The sequence below is a fragment of the Megachile rotundata genome, chromosome 11 (genome assembly GCF_050947335.1).
Source record: "Megachile rotundata isolate GNS110a chromosome 11, iyMegRotu1, whole genome shotgun sequence".
In the NCBI taxonomy this organism is placed as follows: Eukaryota; Metazoa; Arthropoda; class Insecta; order Hymenoptera; family Megachilidae; genus Megachile; species Megachile rotundata.
The window spans coordinates 15,252,876-15,278,652 of record NC_134993.1 but is presented as its reverse complement, the minus strand read 5'-3'; the positions used below and the strand labels follow the sequence as shown (position 1 = coordinate 15,278,652).

Below are 25,777 nucleotides of genomic sequence, written 5' to 3'. Positions count from 1 at the left end.
TTATATTTTAATGTGGTTATATATATAATATTATACCTATTATATTATACTATAATACTATATACAATACTACATATAATATAATACTGTGTAATATTATATTATAATGTAGTTATACATACAATATTAACTATAATACAATGTCTATTATGTTATACTATAATACTATGTACAATACTACATATAATACCTATTAGTCATACTATAATACTATATACAATACAACATGTAATATAATACTGTATAATATTATATTATAATGTAGTTATATATACAATACTATATGCAATATAATACCTATTATGTTATACTATAAAATTATATACAATACTACATATAATATAATACTGTATAATATTATATTATAATGTAGTTATACATACAATATTAATTATAATATAATGCCTATTATGTTATACTATAATACTATGTACAATACTACATATAATATAATACCTATTATGATATACTATAATTTTATATACAGTACTACATATAATATAATACTATATAATATTATATTATAATGTAGATACACATATAAGACTATATATAGTACCTATCATGTTATAGTATAATCCTATAATACAATATAATATTGTAATTGATACTCGAAGCATAATTAAAATTAGAACTGGAATTATAAGGCACGATATTGAAATCTCCAATAGTCATCGCAGAAGAATTTCAGTACCCACTATTTTTACTCGAATGTTTTTGCTACCGTTTGTATCAACGTATCACGAATCACTAACCGTGGAAAAATATTATTGTTTTCCAGATTTTTGTCTGGTTTATCGCCATAAACACCGCAACAGACTGCGTATCTATTTTTCTTGTCGAATCGTGTTTCAGAGCAGAAAATATTTAGTAACTTTTCTTTCACCTTCAATTCCAACCGACTAAATATAGCTGAAGCGTGGAGTGTCGTTCTTGATCGAGAGGATGATACACCATCGTCCCTCACGGCTTTTGATTATTACACAATCGCGCAATTATTAATACGTCGAGCTAACCAGATGATGGCGCGATGATGTAGGAAGCATTTGCAACGAAACGAGGCCTCGACGAGTCGCTCTTCAATCGGTCCATTTCAACGTTCACGCTCGGAGATCACTGGCTGACTTTATTCTGAACTTGAGCTTTTATTTCCTACAAATATATTTTCCAAATAATTCTTAAGTTCTGTTCGAATTATTCGCTAGCAGATAAGTGCCTGGCAACGCTAGAAACGTTTCCAGCGATCTTTGCATACGATTACGTAAGAATCGCGGATTATATCGATCATACGAGAATATTTACATATTTATAACAGTGTGTTCCCTAAGCGCGACACGATATTAATTACCGCACATGTCACGTAACATAACGCGCAAAAAAATTCCTCTCACCTCAGAATCCCTTCGTGCCTTCTCCGCCATCTTTATTTCTATTCTAAAATGCGTTCCGTATCGATATCGATTCCTTCCAGGAACGATCCACGCGATACAAGCGACCCGTTGATTCGAGAGGTATCGATACACGTCCCCGTAGTCGATCAGGCCGGATATCTTTCTAAAACGGCACTGGCTGATGGCCAAAGTGCCTCAAACTCGTCGATCAAGAGGTTTCGGGTCGATTGGCGAAAAGTCAACTCTCTATTATAGGCCCTTAAACACGTTGACCCGTGTGTTTTCGTTACCGCCCATGCATTTATTAAACTTCGATAAAGATATTCACTCGCGGAAATTTAGCTTTATATGTAGTATAATATAGTCGGCTTATAATTACCTATAAAAGTTACTGATATTTAAGGCGATGTATTTTCTGACATTTCTTGTGGCGTTTATCTGATTCGTGTAAATGATTAAACCGATCATTTTATCGATCACTTCGATCACCGATGCTTTTCCTCTGCATCCACCGCTGAGGCAAGAACAGGTTCCATTTTTTTTCTCCTTTAATTGTCGCCTCTATGCAAAACGCGTCGTTACAATCCCGTTCGGCCATCGAGAACCGGATTTCTTGCTTTTCTCGCGAAATAAATATCGACTTGAAATTAAAAGTCAACGATGCATGCCAAGGACCGTCGCCATTAAGAAAGATCCCATAAACACGCTTGCTCGAGATGACGATAAACCGAGCTGGACGTCGAACGAGTTTCACGGTACATACGTAAAATTAACAAAAAATGTTACAAAGCGAATAAAATGGAATATATCCGTTAATATATACATTTCTTATCGGCAGTCTGCGCATAGTTACTCGCGAGAAATACGGTTCCGAAGTATCTATCTACTATAACCTCTAATAACTCAATGTCAACTTTTTTGAAACGGACGAATTCTAGCGGCTATAACTCACTAATAAGCTATTGTGGATGTTCTTTACAAGGTCGTCAGTCAGTCTCCATGCCACCTACGCGGGTGAATCCTAAACGATCGTCGACCGATCTACGATGGGGTAAAAAAGATTCCCTCGACGTCCGAGCGAACGGATTTATTTCATCCAGAGGCTTGGCACACAACCCCTTGCGCGTCCGAGCCTCGAAAAGACCCACGCGATGCTTTACGATCATGGCACACAACGTTTTCGAGATGTTACATTCCTAACGCGCCTACACGCTCTCTTCTTTCGCCTCGAGCAAGTCAAGCCGCGACTTTTCGAAGCTTCTTCGTTTTCTACCTCCTACCGACGCCACACGGTTACCGACCAGAAACGCACGTTGGTTCCCTCTCGATCGAGCGCGCGCTGGCGCATGCGCAACACGCGAACTTCGTGTCACGTGCACGAGGGATTTATGCGCGCGCAGCACGCACCGCGCCGTTTCGTCGATGGACAAATTATTAACCGTTCGTTTTTTACGACTTGGGAACAGAATTATTAAAGTATATCGTGTTTGAAACATCGATGGATGTTATAAAAGTTACAATGTATTCGGAAGTGCATGAATCAAGATGCTATTGTACAAAAAAATACGGGAAACTCGCACAATACAATATGATGAAGATCTAAATAATTCTCGCATTTTGATGTACTCAATTACACACTGGATTACAAAAAGAATAACGTAAGTACACTGTGAATGCATACGAGCCACGTGCTCAAAAAGCGCGCGATGTAATGGCGGCAATTTGGAACGTGCGTTTGCTCGAGCTACACTTTCGTACGATTCTACGCCTTTTGCAGAATTTTTCCCTGTCACGTCACCACAAAATTCGTTGATTTCGGAATCCTGACGACATCTTTACCTGACAGTATTAGAAGGTTCAACTGCAATCCAATGCTGCCCGGTAAGATGTGAACAGATACTCCGTCCGATGTTTTTAGCTTTAATCCACATCCTCGTCCCTTGCCCTTTTACGCATCTTTCGTTGTCCATTCGTCCGTGCTGGGTTTCGTTCTCTTTTTTAGGCTCTTCCCTCTCTTTCTTAGAAACGATCGTGAACCAACGTTTCCCGTTACCAAGTGCCGTGTACGCACTTTCGAACCTTCCAACGGTCACTGGTGCGTCCGTAAAAAAGTAATCTCCAGTCACACGTGACAAAAAAGTGGTCTGTCCAGAAGGTGCCACTCTTTCAACGACTTTAAAAGGATCAAGCACAAAAGTTGTAACACATTTCGCGTTTCAGGAGATGGGCGTAAAAAATGAAGCAGCAAGGTGCAAACAAGTGTACAGATAAGAAAAAGAGAAAACGTGCAGATATCCACAAAAGAAGCAGTCGCGAGGTTCTTTTGTGAAAGCGATTAGTCATTTACGATTGGGCTGTTAGCGAACATTTCACAAAGTGCAAGGACAATGGGCAATGAGGATACGTAAGCCGCAGCAATTTATGGAACACAATGCTCGAGTATTATATTACTTTTCTCGTCTTGTTTTCTCCCTAGTAATTGTTGATACTTTTTAGGCAAGGATTGAACTATATTAAACAAGGAGGTGCGAAGGAATAGAAGAAGCAACATAACCTCAAAGTGTAAATAGTCAACTTATGACAAATTTTCTGAATTTACTCTAAGGAAGTCTACGTTGTACAGGTATCGGTGACGATTGAAAAAAATATGCCTCTTTCTGCGCGAAACCGATCAGAGATACGTTAAACAGATTTTTTTCTTTTTCGAATAGATTCGTTCGCCAAGTCCCATTACCACGAGAGATAGGATCGTTCGGATAGAAGGCGAGCAGGGTGGCGATGAGGGGGTTGCCTTCGATGGTAGGAGGGGCAAGCATGTTTTATGTAATCACCAACCAACTCTGCGGGGCTCGGTATTAATACTGGCAATAAATAAACGCCGTCAGGGAGACTCGATCCTAAAGGCATCTCGCTGTGCTTCATCTGCCTCTTAACCTCTCTTTCTCTCTCCACCCTCTTGCCGTACACGCATAGGCGTCGCAACATTTTTTTACAAGAAACATCAAATACAAAATTCTCTACAAAACCACATTTACATATATTACGAAAGATTGTGTCATTAGAAATAACAAGAAGTTCTGTTTAATTATAATGGTATTCATTGTACTCTACGTCAAGTGCGCCTCAGATGCTTTTAAATATTATGCCCAAATAATATGCGAGTTAACGTGCAGGTGTCGTCACGGACAAAATCGAGGTCAAACGACCATACTCAGCTAGTATCACATATTTTAATACTTTCGATATGCCGGTGAAATCCGATTTTACTCGAGAGCTTAACGGCACAACGAAACACTTGTATGCCGGACCGTCGCGGCAGAAACCGTCAAGCCGCGTTCTCATCGGAATCATTACCTCTTAAATTATGCATGTAAATTTTAATCCACTTTCGTACTTCTCCTGAATAATGCAATAATATAAATAATATTTAAGCATCAGTTTTATACGTTATTGGTTAACATACAACAATTATCTTCCCGATTTAATTCAACATGTACGCAACGTTATTTTCGTAGGGGCTGCTGCATTTTTTTTCCCGTAGTATTCCGGAGCTCTTCTCTCCGCTGAATTTACATTTCCGTGTATCTGGTAACCGGTTTTATGAAGCGGCTCACGGCTTGCAACTTAAGTAGGAATTTTTCTCTACGAGATATCATCCCCCCTCCCGAGAATTCAAAATAACGTAACGACGGCAAACATCCATTCCCGTGTAACGTTTCTAGAAGACGATCCCTAGGAAATTAAGCCAGTTTAAAATCACGGTCCGTCGAAAATGCCAACGAATAGAAAAGAAGCAGATAAAGTGAAAAGGGAAAAAAAGAAGATAAAAGAAAGAATCTTGCAACCAGTCATGCCATCCGTCGCTCGTTATCGCGCGACCAGTTGTATCAACGTCTCCGCCTTTATGCAAATGGCCGAAGGCTATTATCCATAATGAACATTAATCTGCTTTTTAATTCTTTTATTAAAAATGGCCGATATACCAACATCGTTTTAATATGTCTGGGACATTAAACGACTCAGAAATCCTTAGCTTCCGATATTCGAGAAGTTGTTGCTATCCATTGAACTCTAAGCGTACCTACGTATTTATGAGTCAGCACAGCTTATTGTTTTTATAAATACAGCGGTCGAAAAATAATATAACGTTCTTTCCGAATTCCTAAAAATTACGTCTAATACGAACTGCAACAAATGGTTAATTAACAGATTGAGGTTAGAATGCCGGCTGCCGTGAGGGGCAATCCATTATTCAAATTCACTGAAATCATATTTTATTTCTAAATACAAAAATTCTCGAAAAATATTGTATATAATAATACCAAGAATTTCGTAAAATTTGACTGGTGAGAATAAAAATTCACTTCGATAAATTCTGACTGATTACTCGACATATCGATATCGTTCGAGATACGAAAATCGATCCAACCTATCAATTCTCCCGTCCCCGTACGATTGTAAAGTCGTGAAAATATTTATATTTACCGTGTTTTATATGCGTCGATATAACGCGTGGTGATTCAACATGATCCAACAATATAACGCATGGCCATACAAAGATATGTACATATAAACATACATTTCCGATGAGAACACTTAGTCACGTGACGAGCAAGTTCGAACAAAACCGTTGACACGATTATCGAATATTCATGTTTCTCGAGAATCTTCGATCCGTGATTTCCTATCTGCGAAAACATAGGAAACAAAATAATGCGTGGAAGTTATTATGAAACGCGGAACGTGAACGAGTGTAAACAAGATGACTATATTCGTTTTTATTGCGCACACAGTTGGTCCGCTCGGCGACAAACACAGAAAAGCGAAATTTTTTCGCGGGTAGAGATATCTTTTTTCCTTGGCATTTGTTTACGCGATGTTATTCGACGGAAAGGTAGAAGAGAAGAAAAGAAAGGATGCCCGTTGCATAAGCTATATTTAACTTCACCTGCTGGCGCCAGACTATTCGCACACGCATTCACGCGCACGCCGTGCATATACGCGTTGCTATACAACACGCAACGCGCTCTGGTGTCGATCGTTCGCTTTATTCGGCAGGACAAGGGCGTGCAAGTAGCAACGAGCAGATCGTATAAAAAATTACTAAATTAAATTCTAAATTTTTCTAATAAATAAATCTGAAATATGCTATTAATAAATTGGCGGTGAAATGATAGCTGAAAATTATTTTCAAAAATTAGCAGCAATGATGCTCGACGGACCACGGCGCGCGACACACGATTCTACTATTCTCTCAATAATAACCCCCCTTGCTCCAAAACGAATCTAATAATAGCCAGGCCAAATCATCCTCGAATAATTGGGAGGGAAAGAGAGAATCGGAGGAAAAAATATCGGGAAGCAAAATGTTCTTTACAGACGGCCAAATATGGTGCGACATCGAGCGACCTTAGAAAACCGCTCCAAAGCGTTTAATTTAATTAGGCTTCGCGAAACGTACCGTTGACGATGAGCCCAACCAATGGGCGTGTCCGTGTCCAACGACACCCGCCTACCCATTTCCATCGTTCCTCGAGCACAATTAGACTCAACGACTCATTTCAGAGTGCGCGCTTTTTGAGAAATTCTCAAGTAAAAGTACGGTACACGAATTTTAAACTCAAACTTTAAACAGGTAGTTTACGCTAGTCGCTATATTAATTCAAAAGAAAATTAACAAAAAAAAGGAACAAACGTATGCACGTGGCATCCATGTTCAAATTACGCGGGTTACATAATTGCAGCGATCGTTCCAGCGACACGGTTATCGATAGATCGTTCAATAGAACCCACTTAGTACTACTTCTCTTCGTAGACTTTTGATAAAATTTGCATGCAATAAAAGAGAATTTCAAAGAAAGTTTTCACTCACCGAACCCCGGCACTTCGGAGCAGCATCTGATCACCGCACCGGCTCGTTCGTGTCCTGCAGGTTATCGATTCCTCGGCAAGAAGACAGGAAGAACCGGTGCACTACTCCAAGACGTGACGCATTCTCGAGCAAAGTGCACGATGACTCGCCTTTAGACGTTTCAGGGAGGCTCAGAAAGGCGGAGATTCGCAGATCACCGAAAATCGCACAGGAGAAGGAAGGACATACCGAGTCGCGCAGGCCCGAAAACCGCACTGTCAGCCGGAAGCATGGCACACGATCGAGAACGAGCGCGGAGGTAGGAAGGTGGAGAAAAGAGGCTTCGAACCGAGTAAAAAGCGAAGAATGAGTAGTGGGGAGACGCGTAAGTACGAGGGGTAGAGTTCCTTCCTTTTTCGCCAACGTGTACGCGAGAGGATGCAAGCGAACCGGCTTCGTCGTCGAGGCGTGTTGCTTCTCCCTTCCCGCTTTCCGATCGCGATTACGCGTGGATCAACTCTCCTCACGAAATCAAAACGACGACTGAAGTTGAAACGGGTCCGTTGCGCCAGCCAAACGATCGTCGAGCACGAAACGAGACGAACTTGAACGACCGAGCTCGAATGAGCATCCATACCGGTAGAACGAGCGACGCGGACTAAGCTGCGCGGAGGCTGGCGAGAAGTTCGCCAGTCACGGGTGCGCGTTTCCATCGCGGCGGTCGGTGGTGGGGGAAACGCGACGTGCGTGAGACGAGACTGCGTTCGTTCCACCGAGCGACGGAAACGCTGCGCCGTCGCCGTGGCGGTGGGGTTAGGGTCGTGCGATACCAGGAGCGGGGATGTGCCCGAACGCACCCCGTGAATGATGCAGGTGGTGGGCACGATGACTGCGTTTGCACATCGCTACCGTATTCTATTAATTAACTCTATAGCTGTAGGCCAAATTCTTCGCGAAATTTTTATATACCCGCCATGCTTATTTTCGTAATCGTATTGTATAAAATACATATAAAGAGCTTTATTAGCGAAAGAGCTCCCACCAGTCGTCACGTTATTCTAAAACCACTGCGTAAATGAATGCAGTACATTACAAGTGATTTGGTGTATGATTTAGCTTTTGAAAATTGAAATATATCCGCGTCGTTTAATTTATATTTTACTGATTATCAAACGGCAACGCAACGGTTGCAAACACGCGTATCGTCGTATTTGACGATGTCACGCGACATAATGCTTCGTCACTGAGTTCAAGGCGCGCGCACATTTGATAAGACAGAACTGCGTGGCGTTTATCATTTTTACCTTCTGAACCCCATTATGATATTTTGAAAAAACAAGGAGAAGACTATCGAGCCATGAATGATTACGACACGTCTTTATCTGCCTCGATTGCCGGACACGATATGCGTTTCAACGTTCGATCCGTTGCAACGATGATTTACATCGTTTCTATGTATGTACGCTGGATGAAATCTCATCTTGTCTAGTGGTGTATTTACGTAACTGGTGTACATGTATTCCGTGTCTGTAATATCTTATCGGCGCAGCGCGACCTAACGACCCTTTGTTTTCCTCGTAGTCAAAATTCAAAAAATTTTATCGCCTTGAAAACTAGCTCGTTGCTTACGAAATGGGGCGCTCTATCGATAATAAGTCTCACAGATAATACGCTCGAAGAAATCGGACGAATCCGATGTTGCATCATCGACTCGTTTCGTCTTTGAACTCGTGTGATGAAACGCGGATGGAAAACTTGTTTCTATATCGAGACCGAAAGTAGATAAATCTTTGTTTTTACTCGCACAAAAAAGTCATAAATTTAGTCACGCGCTTTTTCTCTTTACATAGAACAATCTTAGAAGAAGATAATTAATTGTCTAAATTAATCTCGAATAACCTCACGTGTCTTTCACAGAGGACTCGTACAGTTTTCTTAAAACTGGAGAACACAGAATGGTCACCGTTTCATGGAAACGCATTGAAAGCTTCCTGACCCACAAATCGTTCGTCTTTTAAATGCAAATGCATCTTTTCCCTTTTCTCCTCCCTAAGGATGATGGTCATGAATATATGGAAGGCAAGAACTGTTTGAATATTTAGCTGTGTCCATTGTGTGTTCTCGGATGGCCACTAAACGCATTAGTATGCCGCTTTCCTCACTACGGCACTAGAAAATTCTAAGTCCTTCAAAAGAAGAACAAAATAAATATATACATTGGCGTAACTAAAATTTATGTCCTCTTACAATTTCCAACCTTGAAATTTATCCCAAAATTTTGTATCCTCAAAAGATCACAGTTGAAAGCTCGAGGAGCTAACGAGCACCCTAAATCTAACTCACGGGTCCTCCTTTTTCCAAACGTGCATTGGCTCGTTTTCAACGAATAAAAAGGGACAGAAATTGGTCATCACGGCCAGTGACACGAGGCTCATGATCGGTATATTTCCTCGGCCACGTCATCGTCGAACTGTGGTCCATGGTAGGGCGAGAATTTGCGGAGTGTATTAGTAGGCCATGACGAAAATACCAGGCAGTCCGGATAGTAATAGCGAGCATCTAGACGGCATTGACCGCGCCCGAATCCGCACAGGTCGTTCCCCGTTCTCTTCTCGTGCTGCCTCGTTGAAGTCACATTTAGAGGAGGACTTTACAGGGCACGTTTTTAGACACGCGTTTAGAAGCGTATTACTACGAGCAGCACGCTGCCACGGATTCTTCTTGCAACGGCCGCGAAACCAGGGACCGTGAAATTATGCAAAAGCGATCGTGACCAACTCGATAATTTCCTCTTCTCAATTGAACACGCGAGTGCAATGTAGACTTCCTTCAGATGAGCCTCCCATCGGCTGTCTTCGATTTTACAGATTGTACGCTCTAAAAAATCAAGTCAAAATTAATCAATGCTCTAAAAAATCAAGTCAAATATTAATTATATAAATTAAAATAAAAAGAAAGATTAAGATTCTTAATTTAATTATATAAATCTTAGACTACACTGTGCGGTTACCATGAAGTTAATTAAGAAAATAATTCAATGTCTGTCAGCATAAGTGGGCGAATACTTGTGAGAGCCACTTTGTAAATCGACGTCCCGGCGTAACTTTCGTCGGAGGCTCGTCGCATTCCATTCAACTCGTTAAACTCTCGTTTGGCCTGCAAAAGCTTTTACTGTAAAACCGATACCGATGGAATATTTTCTAAGTAATGAATCATCCTGCAGACAAAATTCCCTCAAGGGTCAATTTACCTCTTAGAAATGGGCCTCCGCATTAATCCGATGTTAATTCCTCTATCCCCGTGTTTTCCAGCACGATTATACCGGAAGCCAGATAGTTCAGAGGCAAGGGAACACATACAGGCCACGCCTAGGTATAAAGCGAGTGAAATACATGCAACCGTAGGTAGAAAGGTCGCCGAGTCAGGGTATACTCTCTATATCTCGGTTCTACCTTTTCTTTTTTTCTCTACCATCGACCCAATACGCCGCTCCCATGTTTGTCAACGACGCCCCCATCGTGGTTCCTAAACCATCCATGTTGCTCTTTGCTTCAAGATGCCCTTTTTCTTCTTTGCGAGCATAATACATCGTTCCATTAATTAGAATGACCCTTCGTTAGCCTATCGGTGCAGTTATCTGTAAAGTCCGATATATTAATGTACCTAACTCTAGATTGGCATCAGTTACGCCAATGGCAAATTCATTCACGTTTAGTACAAGTTTACGATGAGAAAATACCACAGTCAAATACCTGTACAAGTTGCTGCATAAAAATGTTTCAAAATTGTCACTCTGGTTCTACATTCTTATCAAACGAGTGACACACTCCGGCGATAATCACTGGGCCGAGAATTTTGTTTCCCTGAAAAACGTTTAAAGAAATAGAATTTCCACGTGTCGGGTTCAACGCTTTCCCAGTTATTTCTCGTGGCAGTGGCGCAGCCACGTAAGATGCATTAAAAATATATACCACACCCCCTCTTTTCGACAGAAACCGAAATAGATTTTGCTATACTTATCCCTAAACGATCATGTAAAAAGTTCGCTACAAAATCGATAAAGTGCTTGGTAATTAAAAATGTTAACTTTACATTTCGACGGAGGTATGATTTTACGCTTTTTATTTCTCGACCGGTAAAAACGGAAATGACTAAGAGGCTTCGACAGTGCGGTTATGAATTAGCGGAAAATCGTGGAACGAGCAAGGAAAAGCACGAAGAAACGTAACGAAATTGTAGCGAAGGACAAACAAGCCAGATAACCCGAGTACCTCGGTTAGCAACACGATCGTCCGACTATTACGAGAACGATAACGAGCACGTATGTGGCCGCTACGGTATCTGGGGTTATCGTTTTTTTTCCTTTTCGGAGCCAACGGGAGGGAGTGTTAACTGCGAAGGATCAGAGAGTGGACCACGGGTCATCGAAAGAACCGTCAGGCTTCACGTCCATTCGAATTTATTTAGTTCCATCTTTCGCTTGCTTCTACCAGCTGAAAGGGATAAAAAGTATCCACTGTAATTTTATACTCAAGAAAAAACCTATAGGTCTCTCAAAGATAAAGATAATCTTGAGAAATTCCATGAACACTCATATAAATTTTATGTTAAATAAAAATTGTTTTATGTTAAATAAAAATTTACTTTAAAAAAGTCCTTTCAAATTCCTAAATTCCTTAAAAATTTCTAACATTATCATCTGTCGGTATTATTAAGCAAAAATACCTAACAATATTCTCCTTACTTCAATGTGAATTTCCTAACCTATATAATGTTATAAGTGTTTATGGAATACAGTGAGAAATGGACTAGCCATGAATGCATTACATGCATATTCGAAACTATACGCAAATATCGTTGCAATTCACCACGTAGAGGATCTCCGTATCCGCTGACGTCACGTCGACCCGCCGACCTCGCCGAACTTTGCGCCGCATTAACATTGTCGATTTACAGGCGTTTATGTATGTTCGATTTCCGTTCGAGAAAATGTTTCTAATCAACTGGCGACATCGCTAAAGAAACGGCGGTTAGTAACCAGCATCATCGACGTCGAACATTTTCATGTTAATTACCATGGCACAGCTGTACGACGATGATCCACAGGAATTCATTTATGGCGCGATCATTCTTGCAGGAGATATTTACATTAACAATCGGCGTTGACAACTGGTCTTAATTAATTTGTGATACGATCCGTCGTTGAAACTGTCTGCGTGAAAAACGACGAGGGATTAGTGTAATTTATCATGCAAGAGACAGAAGTATGTTTTTCAATTAATATTACGATGTTACCGATATATTTAAAACGATGATATATCGTCACATGTTTAGGTTTTCGTTCCCTCTAAATCTGTATGTCTCTAGAAGTTTTGCCATGCTTCTAGGTTTCCCTAGATTCTTCCCCTATTTTTTTATCTTCGAGAATGTTCTTTGATCCCAGTCGTACAACTAACCTAAATTTATTGCAAACAAAATATTTTATCCTTGAGAAATAACCAAGCCATAATGACATTCATGTATTAAAACCTGAAACGGCATTGCTAATTTCATGTATGAATATAAAAATGCAGTTGGAATATCTTATCATTGAATGCAACCGAGGAAAGAAATGAACGTGCGTCCCGGACAGAGTACAGCGAGTTCAGTATTCCTTTGACTTCATATTTCGTAAAATAGACGTTCATTTACGAATCTAATTTGATTAGCCGATCAAATAATGCGTATAAAAAATAATATGAACAAAAATCTTAATGTTTAAAATAGGACAGTCACAATAAAGAAAGTATTAATAATTAATTGCGTATTAATTATACTGAGAACCTGAATATATTTTATGTTTCTCTTGTTACCTTTTTTAAGCTGCAAAGAAGAATGAAACCTTTATGAAACTTCCTAATAACATTAATAATGAGTTATACGAATGTTGATGATTATTTCAAATGTAAATTTTAGAATACAACTCATAGTTTGAAATTCATTGTGAACCGTTAATGGTGCTGGTGCTGCTCTCGCACGACTAACGAGTCAACTACAAATTCAAATTTAAGCAATGCTTTGTGGGTAAATACTCAGTCGGTAACTCAGTCAATTTGCGTTGTATATCCTCGAACATAATGGATGATGTATTTGTGCGTTATTTTATATTACATGTGAATTACATGGATTTACAAACAAAAAGTTGAACATTAACATGATTAATCTATAAAAATAAATACACTAAATGATAATTGATGTGAGTGAAATGAGTTCTGATTCTTTGCTGTTTTATACGTGATAAGCCTTTGTACGTCATTTATGACAGGTTATTCTGAACTTTGTGATTTGCGTTCATATTCTACGTATTCCATTTAAATAAAACTCTTTCAGTGTAATATGTTCTCTGAAGTTTGAACATGGTATTTCATCATCTGAGCTTCCTATATCCATATCAAAGGTTTGGGTTATAGCTCCATTAATATTGTTATTGTCATCGTAATACTTGTCATATTGTGCCACAAAGCTATATTTTCTCAGTCTCTCTAACAACGATAGCTGTAATGCACTTAAAGCTGTTTTGTATGCTTTTTCTAATGGTTCCTTATATTCAATTCCACGAAATTTAGTCTATAATGAAAATGATTGTTATGTACATTAGACATAAGAAAATTTATTAAAATAAAGATAAGTACTTTTTTAATAAGTTGACTATATTTATTTGTTGCTAATGCTTTAAGATTTGCTTTGGGAATCCAATTGGATTCAAGTCTCTCTTCATTAAAAAATGTAACATAATATCTCACCTATAAATCAAACATATTTATCAAATATTAATACTTAAATTTATAAGTAATAGTATAAGAAACCAAGTAATTACAGGTTTAATCGATTTTTTATTTAATTCATAATATGTAAAAGTGTCAGGGCAATCATTAACCATAGCGGGCCACCAAGGAAAACCAGAAATACGTGCCCAAACAATGCTACCTGCATTGTAGATATTTTCAATCAAGTCATTTTTAATGGTATGTGGTATAGGTTGTTCTGGTATGGTACAAGATGCTATTGACTTATCTGTAAAAATCAAGTAATATTAAATGTACATAAAATTATAAATTGAAATATCTGAGAACTCCTATACCAGAATTCATATTGCAGAACCACTTTTTGGGTACATCTATTGGATCGTGGTAGTCATCAACATATCTCAATTTTTTACATGTTCTTCTACAACAGTGAATCCACAAACCAACATCTCTTCGAGGTTGCAACCAATATAGTACCTCTTTCCAGTTTAAATTAGAATCACAAAAAGATAATCTTTCTGTATTTGGACTAAATACTAAAGAACAAATAAACTCTCTCAGTAATACATTAAATAAAATATCCAATAAATTTTAAATTTGCATCAATTTTACTCGTTATAAATCTACCATCTTATAAAATAGCATATCATACAATTTTATTACAATTTTCCCTTAATGATAACATGTACTTTTACAAATAAATAAATAGCTAATATATACTGTTAGACACGAAAATGGGTCAGTTTTTCTTTTACAGTGATATTTTTTGTTTTCGACGTAACCGTGTACTTGTTATCGTCCGTTGTACACCTACCTACAGAAGATGTTTGCCCTACATTATTTTTGCTGTTGTTTGTATTCGTTGGTCTGTAATTTACAATGTTTTTATCGTTTTCTTTATCGTCTGTTCGCTCTTTAATTTTACCGAGCGTAGAACGTAATATACGCGTTTGTTTCTGTGAAGAATCAATTCTATTGCTTTTAGCGGTATGTTGGTTACAGAACCGTGAATTATTTGAATGGATAGAATCGAAGTATACACCGCTGTCCACGGCGCTACTGATTTCCGATTCTTCATCCGAGTACTGTAACTTTTTCGGCTTTAAATCTCCCTTTCTAGGAAGATTTTTTTGTTTTATTGGTGCTTTCGGCGTTGGTACAGGTTTCTTTTCCATCGGTGGAGTCGTATAGAATGACAAGATATTCGTATTGTCGCTAAGTTTTTTGAATAAGTTGAACTGCAAAAATTAGACGTAAACTTGAATTTTTCTTAACTCTCGAATGATTTAATAATTCCTAATAAAATTTCTACCTTCTCCAGCTCTGATTTTTTAAATAGCACCGTGGAAGTTGGCTGATCCAAATCAGACAGTTCAAACAGTAAATTTTTACGCTGCATATTTAGAGTATCTGCTTGATCAGTTACGAAGAAACGAAGAACACCTAATCACTCTTCCACTTGATCACGAAATTGAACACTGTATAAATGAAAACGTTTAACAACGTTTTCGGAAAGTGGAACAACGTAATTTATCAGAAAAAAAATCGCGTCCGCGGATGACTAAAGTTGTGACTGAATGAGAAACCCGCCGACTTCGTAATGGGGTTCACACGACGTCTTCCACGGTATTTGTTATAACAAATGACAAGTGTATAATGTGGGTTCTTTAAAAACATATTTGAAATTATACTCACTGAAGCAATATTAAATAATAAAAATTTTTCTTTTGTACTTAAATCAACTGCATAATCAGAATAGTTCAAATTGAATGTAATAGTCAATTTCATTTTCATAAAATTTTAGAATTGCCGCCAAAACTGTGATTGGTCAATTGCAGTTTCGTCGCGCGCAGTTTTAATTTGATTTGTCATACGCGTCGTTCGTTTTATTCAGAAATAGTAAAAATTTAATTTTAATTAAAATAAAAAGTCATATGATCATTTTGTAGTTACTAATGTATGTATTTATAAATGATGGTCAATAAAGTTGCATAATATCGATCTTTGTTGTATTTATTTATTGACATATTTCCTAATATTAATAAACAATAATTATGATTGTCATAAATTTTCTCGTACAAATTAAAAAATAATGTGTACAAATTTTTAACATTGCGTACTTAAATTGTATGGAATTTATGAACCTCAATTTCGTTAGATATCGTTTTTTTTTATATACGATACATTCCTAGGGTAATACGTTTTAATTCGTTTCTGTTAGTATTTGACATATGTATACGAATGACACATATTAGAATGTGCACAAATGACAGCATAAATTTGAATACATATATAACGTTTGATAAACGTTATGGTACTTCATATTGCTTTCAAGTGATTTAAATAATCTAATTATGAAAAATTTGCAATTTTTAAGCGATTTCATGTCTTTAAAGTATCCGAAAAATTGTTTTTACTCGATCAAATTATGTTTCACTTCCGAAAATTCCCGAAGCTCTATTCGGCTCACTCGGGTACCCACATAGAAAATGGAGTTTAAGCAAAGCAACCAAAGCAGCTATTCGCCATCGTTGATGGGCGCACAACGACGGTTTGGAGCTGGGTGTAGCACGTATTTCGTGAAAAATCTGTATTTTTGTGCTTAATGCGAGTAAAAATTACGTCGAGGTAAAACCGAAATCGTACGGAAAACGTTTGAAGGTAAGTTTGTGTACATAGTATGGCATTTAAGAGAAGAAATGCAGAACGAAAACCCGGAGTATTGGCGACCATCCGTTTACAGAACGCATAAACCATAATCTGCGCATGCGCGATCGCGGGAACGATAAATTTACTCAGAGAATCAAACATTTGCGATTGTGAATGTTTCGCGGGATAGGTGGTTGATTTAGTTGCAAAATGATATTACTTTTTAAATTATCAATATAATATGGAAAAACATTTATATATTTAATTCTCACCTCTCCATAGCATATAATAAAATAAAAACGACTGATTTATTACCTGTTGTTTTGAATATTGATAATATTTAAATGGTGCTAATTCAAAATTTCATTTCTGTCCTGTAGAATTTACAAATATTGCGTTAAATAAATAAAAACCTAGAGTTGTGTAATATTTCATAATTTAGGTCATTTTTTTAACATGTAAACAAATTATATTGTTAATCATGTTTTTTCTGTATTTTTAGATTTTTACAAAATGTCATCTGCACAAGTTGATCGTTCCACTAAAGTGGGTCACATTACCAAGAAAGAAAGCGAGAAGTCAAGAAAGACTTTTAATCAGTCTCATAAAAAACATAAGCACGAGGACAGTCGTCATTTTAAATTTGGAAGAAAGCGTTTGCAAAGTTTTACTAGCAATGGTAAATTTTTTCCACCATATAAACGTAGAAAGAAGGAAGGTGTGATCATTCCACCAACAAAATTTTTACTTGGTGGTAATATATGTGATCCGTTGAACCTAAACAGTATGCAAGATGAAGAGATAAATAGAGCTATGAATGCAGTTACACCTAAGTCTAGCCCTTTACCAACGCCTAAGCATAAGAAAGAGGTTATCGAAGTCATAATACCACCCAATATCTGTGATCCGCTGAATCTAAATAATTGTAATGATAATGATAATGATGAATATGAAAAACAACTTATATCTCCAACCAAAAAAGGTTCTAAACGCCGAAATAGAAAGAAAAAAAGGGCATCTTCAGGGTCCGGCAAGGATGATGCAAGTGAATCAATTGAAACTATATCTAAAGAATGTGATACTATTGATATTACAGAACCCATGGAACAAAGTGTGTCTGAAAGTATTGAGACAGAACAACAACAGGCACCATTAAATTCACCTCCACCTAATCAGTCTAAAGAACCTAAGCCAGAAAGTCCACAAAAAGATAAAAATAAATTACGTTTAAAGGGGTTAGAAGAACCTAAGGACAAAAGATTAAGGAAAGTGGACACTAAAGATAAGATTGTTAGTCCTGTTATACCTCAACCTGGAGCCTGGAAGTCCAGACCTCAACATCGGCCAAGTCAAGATAAAAAGAAGAAGCAACCAATGCCAAACTTCAGAGAGAAGGATGCACATTATCAATATGGCAATTATAATAGGTATTATGGCTATCGTAACTCCTATCATGAAGTGGACACAAGACTGACAGTGTTTGCACAGCGCAAGCATTTATTCTTTGGGAAGGATGTTCTTGATATTGGTTGCAACATTGGCCACATTACCCTTTCTGTTGCCAGAGATTTTTCAGCCAAAAGTGTAACTGGTATTGATATTGATCGAACACTCATCAATATTGCTAGAAAAAATATCAAACACTATGTTAATTGTGTACAGTCTCCAGCCAGGAACGAAAACAATGATCACCAGGATGTAAATTTCTTCCCAATATCTATGCCGATCAATTATGGTCCAGTTGATATTCCAGGTTTCACAAAGAATAACAGTCACAAAGGTTTCCCTTACAATGTTACATTTGTACAGGTATTCTATCAGATCAAAATGCTATATAGTCTAATTATTTTAAGTTTAAGAAATCTAAATTTATTTATTTTCAGGGGAATTACGTGCTGGAGGATGATACGCTATTATGCACAGAGCAGCCACAGTTTGACACAATCCTCTGTTTATCTTTAACCAAATGGATACATTTAAATTTTGGAGATGCCGGTTTGAAGCAAGCCTTCAAACGTATGTACGCACAGTTACGGCCGGGTGGAGTGCTAGTATTGGAACCACAAGGATGGAGTAGTTATACAAAGAAAAAGAATCTTACAGTAAGTATTACAAAATTTATAAAGTGTCCTTTTAATCCCGACAATTTCAGGAACATTAACAATCAATTTCGTGTTTCAGGAACGGATATACAAGAATTATCGGAGTATCGAATTTCGGCCTCACAATTTCACACAGTATTTATTATCATCCGAAGTCGGATTCTCCAAATGCGAGGTGCTATCAATTCCCCCACATCCATCAAAAGGATTTCAGCGACCAATTCAGCTGTTCACCAAAGCTGGTCCGTTCCAAGAATCTTCGAGCAATTCCAACACGTCGAAGCGGCAAGATCGGATAGACGAAAAAACAAGGGAAATTGAACGAAAAGCATATGAGAAGAAGTTGTTCAAAAAGGACGAAGTTAAAGAAGGAAACTTGTCAGAGATCAGTCAACAGAGTAACGAGTCTATGAGTCAATACGAGCAACTGGAAAACGTATATGCGCCTAGTACAACTCCCTGTTACGATACGCCTGGTCACAACAGTGACAATCAGCCATCTGACGCTTCGAAGATGTGTTACGTGGACGTCAATATGGAGAACGATAAAACAGAAGCAGAAAGTCAAGCGGAACCAAACGCAACGACGAATACACAGTCGGTACATCAAAACAGCGACTCGACTGAAAATCACGTGTCGAGGAAACGGAACATTGACGCGGTAGCCGGTAATGCGTGCACGGTAGTCGCGAAAAGGTCTAAAATTCTGGATGAAGCACCAGTAAACGAAAGGACAAAGGAAACTCAGAAAGAAGAAACATCGCAGAGGTCAGTTTCTGTAAATAACAGTGAAGATTCAAGGACTGAAGAACACGGAGAGAGTGGAAGTAGGAGTCCGTGCAAAGAAGAACAAATAGAGAGGCAACATTGCGAGTTAACCCCAGACAACACGTAAACTACATTGTTTACGTAGAACACGAGTGGTGCTACCAATTCAAACTCGGGCTGCTTGGTTATCCATTTTCTTGTCCGACTTTTCTTTTGTTATTTGTTTTTCCACTTTTCTTTTTTTCATCTTAAGAAATTGGTTGTCTATTCCGAACAGAGTTTAGAAATCTCAGCAGCAATGTAGTATCGACACAGATAAATGAGAACAATAGAACGAGCAAGAACGTTCAGACTATCGTTAGCACGTAGTTCCATTGCTCGATTTCCGTTCACGTTTTCTGTCATTTAGGTTTTGCTTTTTTGTAAACAGATTCGACTTTATAGAATACCTGGTGAGAGTTTCAGTGTAATGTAATTCGAATTGGAGCGTCTGAAATTCGACTGGCAAGTTACACTCCAAGAGACTCACGAAGAACGATACAACAAAAACACTGTACATGATAGGAATTGTATCGCTTTACGTATAATAGTATGTACGAATGTATAATGTGTATATGCGAACTGTGCCTGAACGTGTTGACAGAGAAAGAAAGGGAGAGAAGCAAGGCAACGTGGATGATCGAAACAAATTCTAAGCACGTGCCTAAAATGCATTTTGCATTCTGCTGTATCTGAGCACGTTTTCAAACATTCTAGTGGGTTAGTCGACCAAAGTCTGACTTTTTGGCTTTACCATGTCTTTCGACGGGAACGATGTAAAAAAGAAAAGGCAGAAGAGAAGGCAAAGGACATTTGCGAGTGTGATAAGGACACGACTTCAGGTTGCGTTTCGAGACGCATAACTGTTCAGTGCTTCAGTGTTTTTCCTTTGTACAAAAATAACAGCACCAGCAGTTTCTCGTTGAAACTCATCCTGGAACGAGAGCGTGAGAAGGGAGAACGTTTATTATTACATTAATTGTATTAACGATCGGTAGGAACATTGTCTGCCTTTTTAATATTTTAGAATCGTAGACAGTGTTCCTTCAATTCAAAAGTTTTAACCTATTGATTGGCATGGTCTGAAAATTCTGAATTACTGATTGGTAAATAGAAATGTCTTAAAGTAACTATAGTGACTTTAATGTTTACTATAGTGATTTTAATGTTTTAATTTTCATACCTGATATAACCTAACTATTGTACTTCAACTATGCCGGTCAATTAACAGTGTTTAAAACCGATCAATTATTTTTTATTTACCATTTTTGTTTACATTCGTTTGTTTGTTGGTTTGTTCATTTATTTTTGGTTGCAGGAGAGAGAGTGTGCGAGAGAGAATGAACGAACTAGTATTGTATAGAAAAACAAAACAAAAAGCGTAAGAGTGGAGACGAGTGGATCAGCATCTGAAAAGAGCGGGAAAGTGGAGACGATTGGGAAACCTTAGAGACTGTAGGACTTGTAAATTTCTGTAATTTTAGAGGAGTATTGTTTCATATAGTTGTTATTTATTTATATAATGCCGAGATCTTCGAATTTGTTGATAGTACCCGGACCGATCGGAGTTGACGAAAGTATTATTATCGTTGAGCGTCACTCGTTACACGTAAGTCGACACACACAAACACACGCGTACCGAGGATTATTCAATGTACAAAAAGGAAAGAAAAAGTTCCTCAACGAGATAGAAGAAAGCGAGAAAAAAGTGACGAAAGCTTCCAAGGTGTATTGAACAGGCGGCTTTCCTTCTAATTCAAATCTAGTCCGTATGATCGTCGAGGAAGAATGGAATAATGCTTACGCAAAAAGTCATTTCTTACTCGAGCGAAAAAAAGAAGAAACCGTTGTTCTTGATCCGGTGAATTTCGCTCTGAGACATTTCTGCTCGATTATTCGTATCACTGACAATTACGAAATAATTGATAAGTTATTAGGAAGTAAAGATCAGGAAAAGAATCGATAAAAACTTGTCCTTGTGTTAATTGGTTTTTTTTTCGGTGCAACCGTGACCAACTTAACGGTGTATTTAACGATAATATTTCTTGTAATCAAAGTACAAATGTTCGTTTGAATCTCTGTATGAACATTTCGAGCAGGAATGTATCCTCGGACATTTCTGTCTTCTAGAATATGGAAATGTCGGAGAGAACGCGACGATGAAGCACAAAACAAAATCCGGGCGCAATCACTTTTCCATGTTGTGTGAGATGATGAGAAACAAAATGAACCACTTAGACGCTTACCAGGAACACTCATACTGTAAGACATCAAATTAATAATAAAGAATCGCTTTGAGCCACCAAACGTGTTTCCTCTGTTCTGACCTGTGGAGAGAAGAAACAGAAGACTTTTAAGCCAAGTCTTGAGATTGCAAGCTATGAGTTATGAGGAATAAATTATATTTAACACGTTGCTCCACAGATAGTCTGGGGAGTAGTGAACCTACATCCTTTGTTTCACAGCATGTACGTTCTTTAGGTTAACATCTATGTTGAGTTATTGGACACTTAGGCTATAATGATACAATGTGTTATCTAATGTGCAGAATTTATTATATTAAGATAGCTTCTCTACACTGTTACGATTTTCCATGCTAAACATTCGTGGGATCGTTTGAATCCTTTCTCATTTTTGTTTCAGGGCGCATCGAACACCAAAATTTACTTCTGGCTGCGATTATGACGTCCATTCTCTTAAATACTCCAAAGAATTAATTACAGATGACTTCTCTTTAAATAACGCTGTATAAATTAACGTGGACAAGTTAGGAATAAGTTTAGGGAGTCTGAGGTTTGAAGGAAAGAAGAGTTACTATAATTTTGGTTGGACCATTAAAACGCAGCCCATAAATTTTGAATTCGATGCCATGGCAGTGACGATCCCGTGTGTAGCTAAACGTTAGAGAACCTCGTGTTATGCATCTACTTGCTACGTATATACGTATATATTTATAATATCGTTTAAACATTCTGTATAATCTCTATTTCTCTTCTAGAAATAATCATCGTGAAACACAGAAGGATCGACGGATGCGCGTTGACCCGCAACAGCGTTATATTATCTTTAAAATCTTCGAAACAATGAAGAAAAGAACAAGTCGTTCCCGTACAAGAGTGCTACATGGAAACGTCGTCCTCTTGGATTTCATTTAAACCTATATGTTACTTATGATCTACAAAGGGGCGCCAGCGCCCCATCGCACGCTCCTGAACGTGCGCACATTGTTTGTTTAATTATTTCTACGGATACACATGTAACGTGTGCCTACGTGTATCGTTTTCATTACACTTTTAATATGTACTGTATCGTTATAGCATGATAACGTTATCGCCACCGGTTATCGCGTACAGTCGCGTGCAAAGATAACCGCTCTTAGAGGTGAGATTTTCTGTGAGGGGCGGATGTGAGATCTTACATTCCAGGGTTTTGCTTCCTCTGAAGCTACAATTACAACTGGATGCATCTTCCATTCTAGGTTTGAAGGTTTGAAAGCAAAAGGAGCCTCTAAATTCTGGGTAAACCTAGTAGGGAAACTTTAGAAAAGTCCAGAGAGACCCAGACAGAACCTGAAGAGACTACAAATTTAGAATCTCCTACAATGTAAAAAACAAGCTTCTTAAGAAAGGTCAACTTGCATGCGACTGTACGATGGCAAAACAATTGATAGAAGGGAAGATAGATCCTTGTTCTGTATTTCTGATAACTTTCGCGACACAATCAGCTCGATAACGGATCATATCTTGCCTTCGTTGAATCACTGATCGCCCCGATTATGAAACTGTTGTTGCATATGAAATGGCCCACTTCAGAACCTTCAGCATCTTCGTTAAAAATAATGTTCATTAATCAAAACGTGCTCGGAAAACTGCATTTGATATGCGACAACCTTCAGGGAGTGATACCGATCGTACGAAACTGTATTTAAAACGTTAAAAATGTATATTCGTCCTTGAATTCACTGACACAAGGGTACAAGTGCGCCGGGCGCTGAGTTATCAGTGACGAGCAATTATGGTTTCCAATAACAGGAATGAAATCCACTCCATACTTTCTCGTCGGACAAAAAGTAACCGAATCAAGTCGACCGTAAAAATCGTTACAATATTCCACTCCTTTCGAACAAATACCGAAACGTATCCAGTATAAAATGGTAAACGTTCGATACGTTTACTCGATATTAAAAAAAGTCCCATGACAAAGTAATCGAGATCAAATGGACCTCTAGTAAAATGCAAAAATATTAAGAAAACCTATGGCGAATTTCCCGGAGTCTACTCGTCTACGAGTTCCCATAGCATCAGCGCAGCGTCGGTCCCACCGACAGTGACGACGTTCTGATCGTTGTAAAGAAACCTGGCGCAGGCTACCAGGCTACTGTACACTTTCTCTTCCACGTACTCCGCTTTTGCACTGGTGCACGGGTATCTGAACAGTCTCAGGTAGCCTTCTGCGTCGCCGCTGACTAACATGTCGTGAGCAGCCGACCTGCTCGACGTAGTCAGCACCGTTGTCAATGGATAATAACGGTTATTCCACATTCCTGCAACCATCGCCAATTACAAACTTGCAACTAAATTGTTTGTAACCATATTCATGTCATACTTACCGGACACCATGTAGCCGACCATGCAATTATGGGTGTACCACTTGACGTCCTTCATGACCAGCGGACTTTTCTCTGACGACAACGCCTTCACGTCCCCTGCAAATTATTTACCATGTTATTTATAATAATGTAGTTTGTAAGTTCATCAGAGGAAGATATGTTCGTGAATCATGTAAAGATAGGCATCATCTGAAGCAATGAAATTACAGAACACTAGGTCGTAGTCCTGCGTGACCGTCTGAAGGAATCTGCTGTCAGAACTCCAGTCGAGCTGCACCAGCGGCTGCGTCCCACGTATCTTGTTGCTCTTCTTGTAGGAGAATCCGTCTCTAGATACTCTGAAGAGATAGACGCTGCCGTTCTGAGAACCCATCGCCACGATTTCTCCGGCTGAAAGAAACAGATGATGTTAAGTCTTTTCCATAGAAGTAGGTCTACACCGGGAAGGCTAAGATTGTATCTCACTTGGATTGTAGCCAATGCACGATAAGGGTGATCCACAAACTCTGAGGGTAGCTACAGCCGCACCGGTGTCCGCTGCCAAAACTAGAAGATGACCCTCAGAGGAGCCGGCGGCGAGCGCCACTCCGAAAGGATGGAAAGCAATGCAGATACATTCAAAACCGACCTGAAACGATATTCATTAATTTATTAAACAATACATTTACTAAATCATACTTTTATTAAGTACCTGCGTTGTCCATAACAATTTGTGTCTCCGCCACAGAGCAATGTTCTTGTCGTGACCCGCCGTGGCGAACACCTCGTCGTCAGGATGCACCGCCAGTCCCCACAGCTGTCTGCCATGGCCGAAGACCACTTGGTTGAACCTTCTTTGGAGAGAACCCTCCAATATGTTGTTCCTCGTGGTTCCTACGTATATGTTTCCATCGTTCCTTCCGGGCCGCTGAGGGTAAATGCTGCGGACTCCTCCTACTGCTTCTGGCAACTGCGAAATAGTTACAGGGCTTGACATTTAAGAAAGAGAATAGATAAGAGAAATATTTGATCGATATTTATTACACGGCGAACCTTGATATTTTGATTACATGTTGAAGTAACCATTAAGGGAAACTGCAAGGTTCATTGGTCAAAAATAGAATAGAACTTTTGGGAGAGAGAGAAAGGAGGGTTTAGGTGAAAGGGATAGTCTCTGGAAGAAAGTAGGATCTGGTACTCTGAGAGTCAGCTAAGTTCTAAGAGTCAACTAAGTTTTAAAAGTCAACTAAGCTCTAAGAGTCAATTAAGTTCCAACAATAAAAGTGGCTAAGTTCCTCTCAGCTAAGTGAACCTTGCAGAATATGCAATGTACCTTTGTGTCAGTAATCCGCTTGTAATTCTGAAGCGAATCCCAAGCGGCGATCTTGCGATCTTTTTCTCCTCCGGAGAGCAACGTGCCCTCGGATAGCATCACCAGTGAGCTGATGCCTTTATTATGCGCCTCGAATTCCATGCGAACGAAGTATGCTCCGTCAGCGTCCACAGAATAGACGGTGATGAAACCGTCGCTGTCTGCCGTCACGACGTCCCCGTCTTGCTCGAACTGGATGCTCGTCACGTGAGTCCGAGAAGGCTGAAATAGG

The 25,777-nt window shown here is 38.7% G+C and overlaps 4 protein-coding genes across 20 annotated transcripts in view; 2 read left to right on the top strand and 2 right to left on the bottom strand.

The window, feature by feature from the left end:
• The first annotated feature begins 2,921 nt into the window (after positions 1 to 2,921).
• Positions 2,922 to 13,924, top strand: LOC105663259 (uncharacterized). Of its 7 annotated transcripts, none has more exons than XR_013039790.1 (6): positions 2,922 to 3,049; positions 3,169 to 3,502; positions 3,612 to 3,795; positions 3,888 to 4,014; positions 4,103 to 12,506; positions 12,816 to 13,924. XR_013039790.1 is itself a non-coding variant. In XM_076536927.1 (6 exons), exons 1-4 carry the CDS (start codon positions 2,937 to 2,939, stop codon positions 3,629 to 3,631), a joined length of 309 nt encoding a protein of 102 aa, XP_076393042.1. In that variant the 5' UTR covers positions 2,922 to 2,936; the 3' UTR covers positions 3,632 to 3,795; positions 3,888 to 4,014; positions 4,103 to 13,924. The 7 variants fall into 7 exon arrangements, 3 of the variants coding, with proteins under 3 accessions (XP_076393042.1, XP_076393040.1, XP_076393041.1); XM_076536927.1 differs by having other exon boundaries at positions 3,169 to 3,272; positions 3,415 to 3,486; positions 4,103 to 13,924; XM_076536925.1 differs by having other exon boundaries at positions 3,169 to 3,272; positions 3,415 to 3,502; positions 4,103 to 13,924.
• On the bottom strand, positions 8,238 to 15,970 carry LOC100883896 (uncharacterized). Of its 8 annotated transcripts, none has more exons than XM_076536920.1 (13): positions 15,340 to 15,967; positions 14,842 to 15,265; positions 14,363 to 14,563; positions 14,099 to 14,295; positions 13,914 to 14,024; positions 13,095 to 13,848; positions 12,538 to 12,698; positions 12,070 to 12,454; positions 10,995 to 11,735; positions 10,695 to 10,879; positions 10,493 to 10,610; positions 10,253 to 10,398; positions 8,238 to 10,119 (listed from the first exon to the last, which is right to left on the bottom strand). In XM_076536920.1, exons 1-6 carry the CDS (start codon positions 15,424 to 15,426, stop codon positions 13,573 to 13,575), a joined length of 1,296 nt encoding a protein of 431 aa, XP_076393035.1. In that variant the 5' UTR covers positions 15,427 to 15,967; the 3' UTR covers positions 8,238 to 10,119; positions 10,253 to 10,398; positions 10,493 to 10,610; positions 10,695 to 10,879; positions 10,995 to 11,735; positions 12,070 to 12,454; positions 12,538 to 12,698; positions 13,095 to 13,572. The 8 variants fall into 8 exon arrangements, with proteins under 8 accessions (XP_076393035.1, XP_076393034.1, XP_076393033.1 ...); XM_076536919.1 differs by having other exon boundaries at positions 10,493 to 10,879; positions 10,995 to 11,105; positions 11,514 to 11,735; XM_076536918.1 differs by having other exon boundaries at positions 10,493 to 10,879; positions 12,070 to 12,257; positions 12,318 to 12,454.
• Positions 15,971 to 16,447: 477 nt separating this feature from the next.
• LOC100879901 (7SK snRNA methylphosphate capping enzyme) lies at positions 16,448 to 22,485 on the top strand. 2 transcript variants are annotated; one of them, XR_013039788.1, is made up of 5 exons: positions 16,448 to 16,688; positions 17,179 to 18,485; positions 18,560 to 18,778; positions 18,858 to 21,847; positions 22,229 to 22,485. XR_013039788.1 is itself a non-coding variant. In XM_076536897.1 (4 exons), the coding sequence occupies exons 2-4, from the start codon at positions 17,190 to 17,192 to the stop codon at positions 19,671 to 19,673; spliced, it is 2,331 nt and encodes a 776-aa protein (XP_076393012.1). In that variant the 5' UTR covers positions 16,448 to 16,688; positions 17,179 to 17,189; the 3' UTR covers positions 19,674 to 21,892. The 2 variants fall into 2 exon arrangements, 1 of the variants encoding a protein (XP_076393012.1); XM_076536897.1 differs by lacking the exon at positions 22,229 to 22,485 and having other exon boundaries at positions 18,858 to 21,892.
• The window catches only part of DCX-EMAP (Doublecortin-domain-containing echinoderm-microtubule-associated protein), a 21,041-nt gene continuing 17,382 nt past the window's right edge, over positions 22,119 to 25,777 (bottom strand). For all 3 annotated transcript variants that reach the window (XM_012291051.2, XM_076536896.1, XM_076536895.1), the window contains 6 exons: positions 25,507 to 25,767; positions 24,886 to 25,143; positions 24,660 to 24,822; positions 24,402 to 24,584; positions 24,195 to 24,290; positions 22,119 to 24,128 (listed from right to left, as the gene is read on the bottom strand). In XM_012291051.2, coding sequence (XP_012146441.1) covers positions 23,860 to 24,128; positions 24,195 to 24,290; positions 24,402 to 24,584; positions 24,660 to 24,822; positions 24,886 to 25,143; positions 25,507 to 25,767 — 1,230 coding nt within the window. In that variant the 3' untranslated portion in view covers positions 22,119 to 23,859. The remainder of the gene's footprint in view (positions 24,129 to 24,194; positions 24,291 to 24,401; positions 24,585 to 24,659; positions 24,823 to 24,885; positions 25,144 to 25,506; positions 25,768 to 25,777) is intronic.

What these genes read in the sequence shown, in the direction of transcription:
- LOC100879901 (XM_076536897.1), top strand. Translation starts at nt 17,190, where the DNA reads ATGTCATCTGCACAAGTTGATCGTTCCACTAAAGTGGGTCACATTACC. An exon ending in ACAATGTTACATTTGTACAG is followed by an intron (nt 18,486 to 18,559) that starts GTATTCTATCAG and finishes ATTTATTTTCAG; the next exon opens with GGGAATTACGTGCTGGAGGA. An exon ending in CAAAGAAAAAGAATCTTACA is followed by an intron (nt 18,779 to 18,857) that starts GTAAGTATTACA and finishes TTCGTGTTTCAG; the next exon opens with GAACGGATATACAAGAATTA.
- LOC105663259 (XM_076536925.1), top strand. Translation starts at nt 2,937, where the DNA reads ATGCTATTGTACAAAAAAATACGGGAAACTCGCACAATACAATATGAT. An exon ending in TGGATTACAAAAAGAATAAC is followed by an intron (nt 3,050 to 3,168) that starts GTAAGTACACTG and finishes CGCCTTTTGCAG; the next exon opens with AATTTTTCCCTGTCACGTCA. An exon ending in CTGCAATCCAATGCTGCCCG is followed by an intron (nt 3,273 to 3,414) that starts GTAAGATGTGAA and finishes TCTCTTTCTTAG; the next exon opens with AAACGATCGTGAACCAACGT.
- LOC100883896 (XM_076536921.1), bottom strand. Translation starts at nt 15,426, where the DNA reads ATGCAGCGTAAAAATTTACTGTTTGAACTGTCTGATTTGGATCAGCCA. An exon ending in AAAAATCAGAGCTGGAGAAG is followed by an intron (nt 15,266 to 15,339) that starts GTAGAAATTTTA and finishes TAATTTTTGCAG; the next exon opens with TTCAACTTATTCAAAAAACT. An exon ending in ATAGTCAACTTATTAAAAAA is followed by an intron (nt 13,849 to 13,913) that starts GTACTTATCTTT and finishes TTTTCATTATAG; the next exon opens with ACTAAATTTCGTGGAATTGA.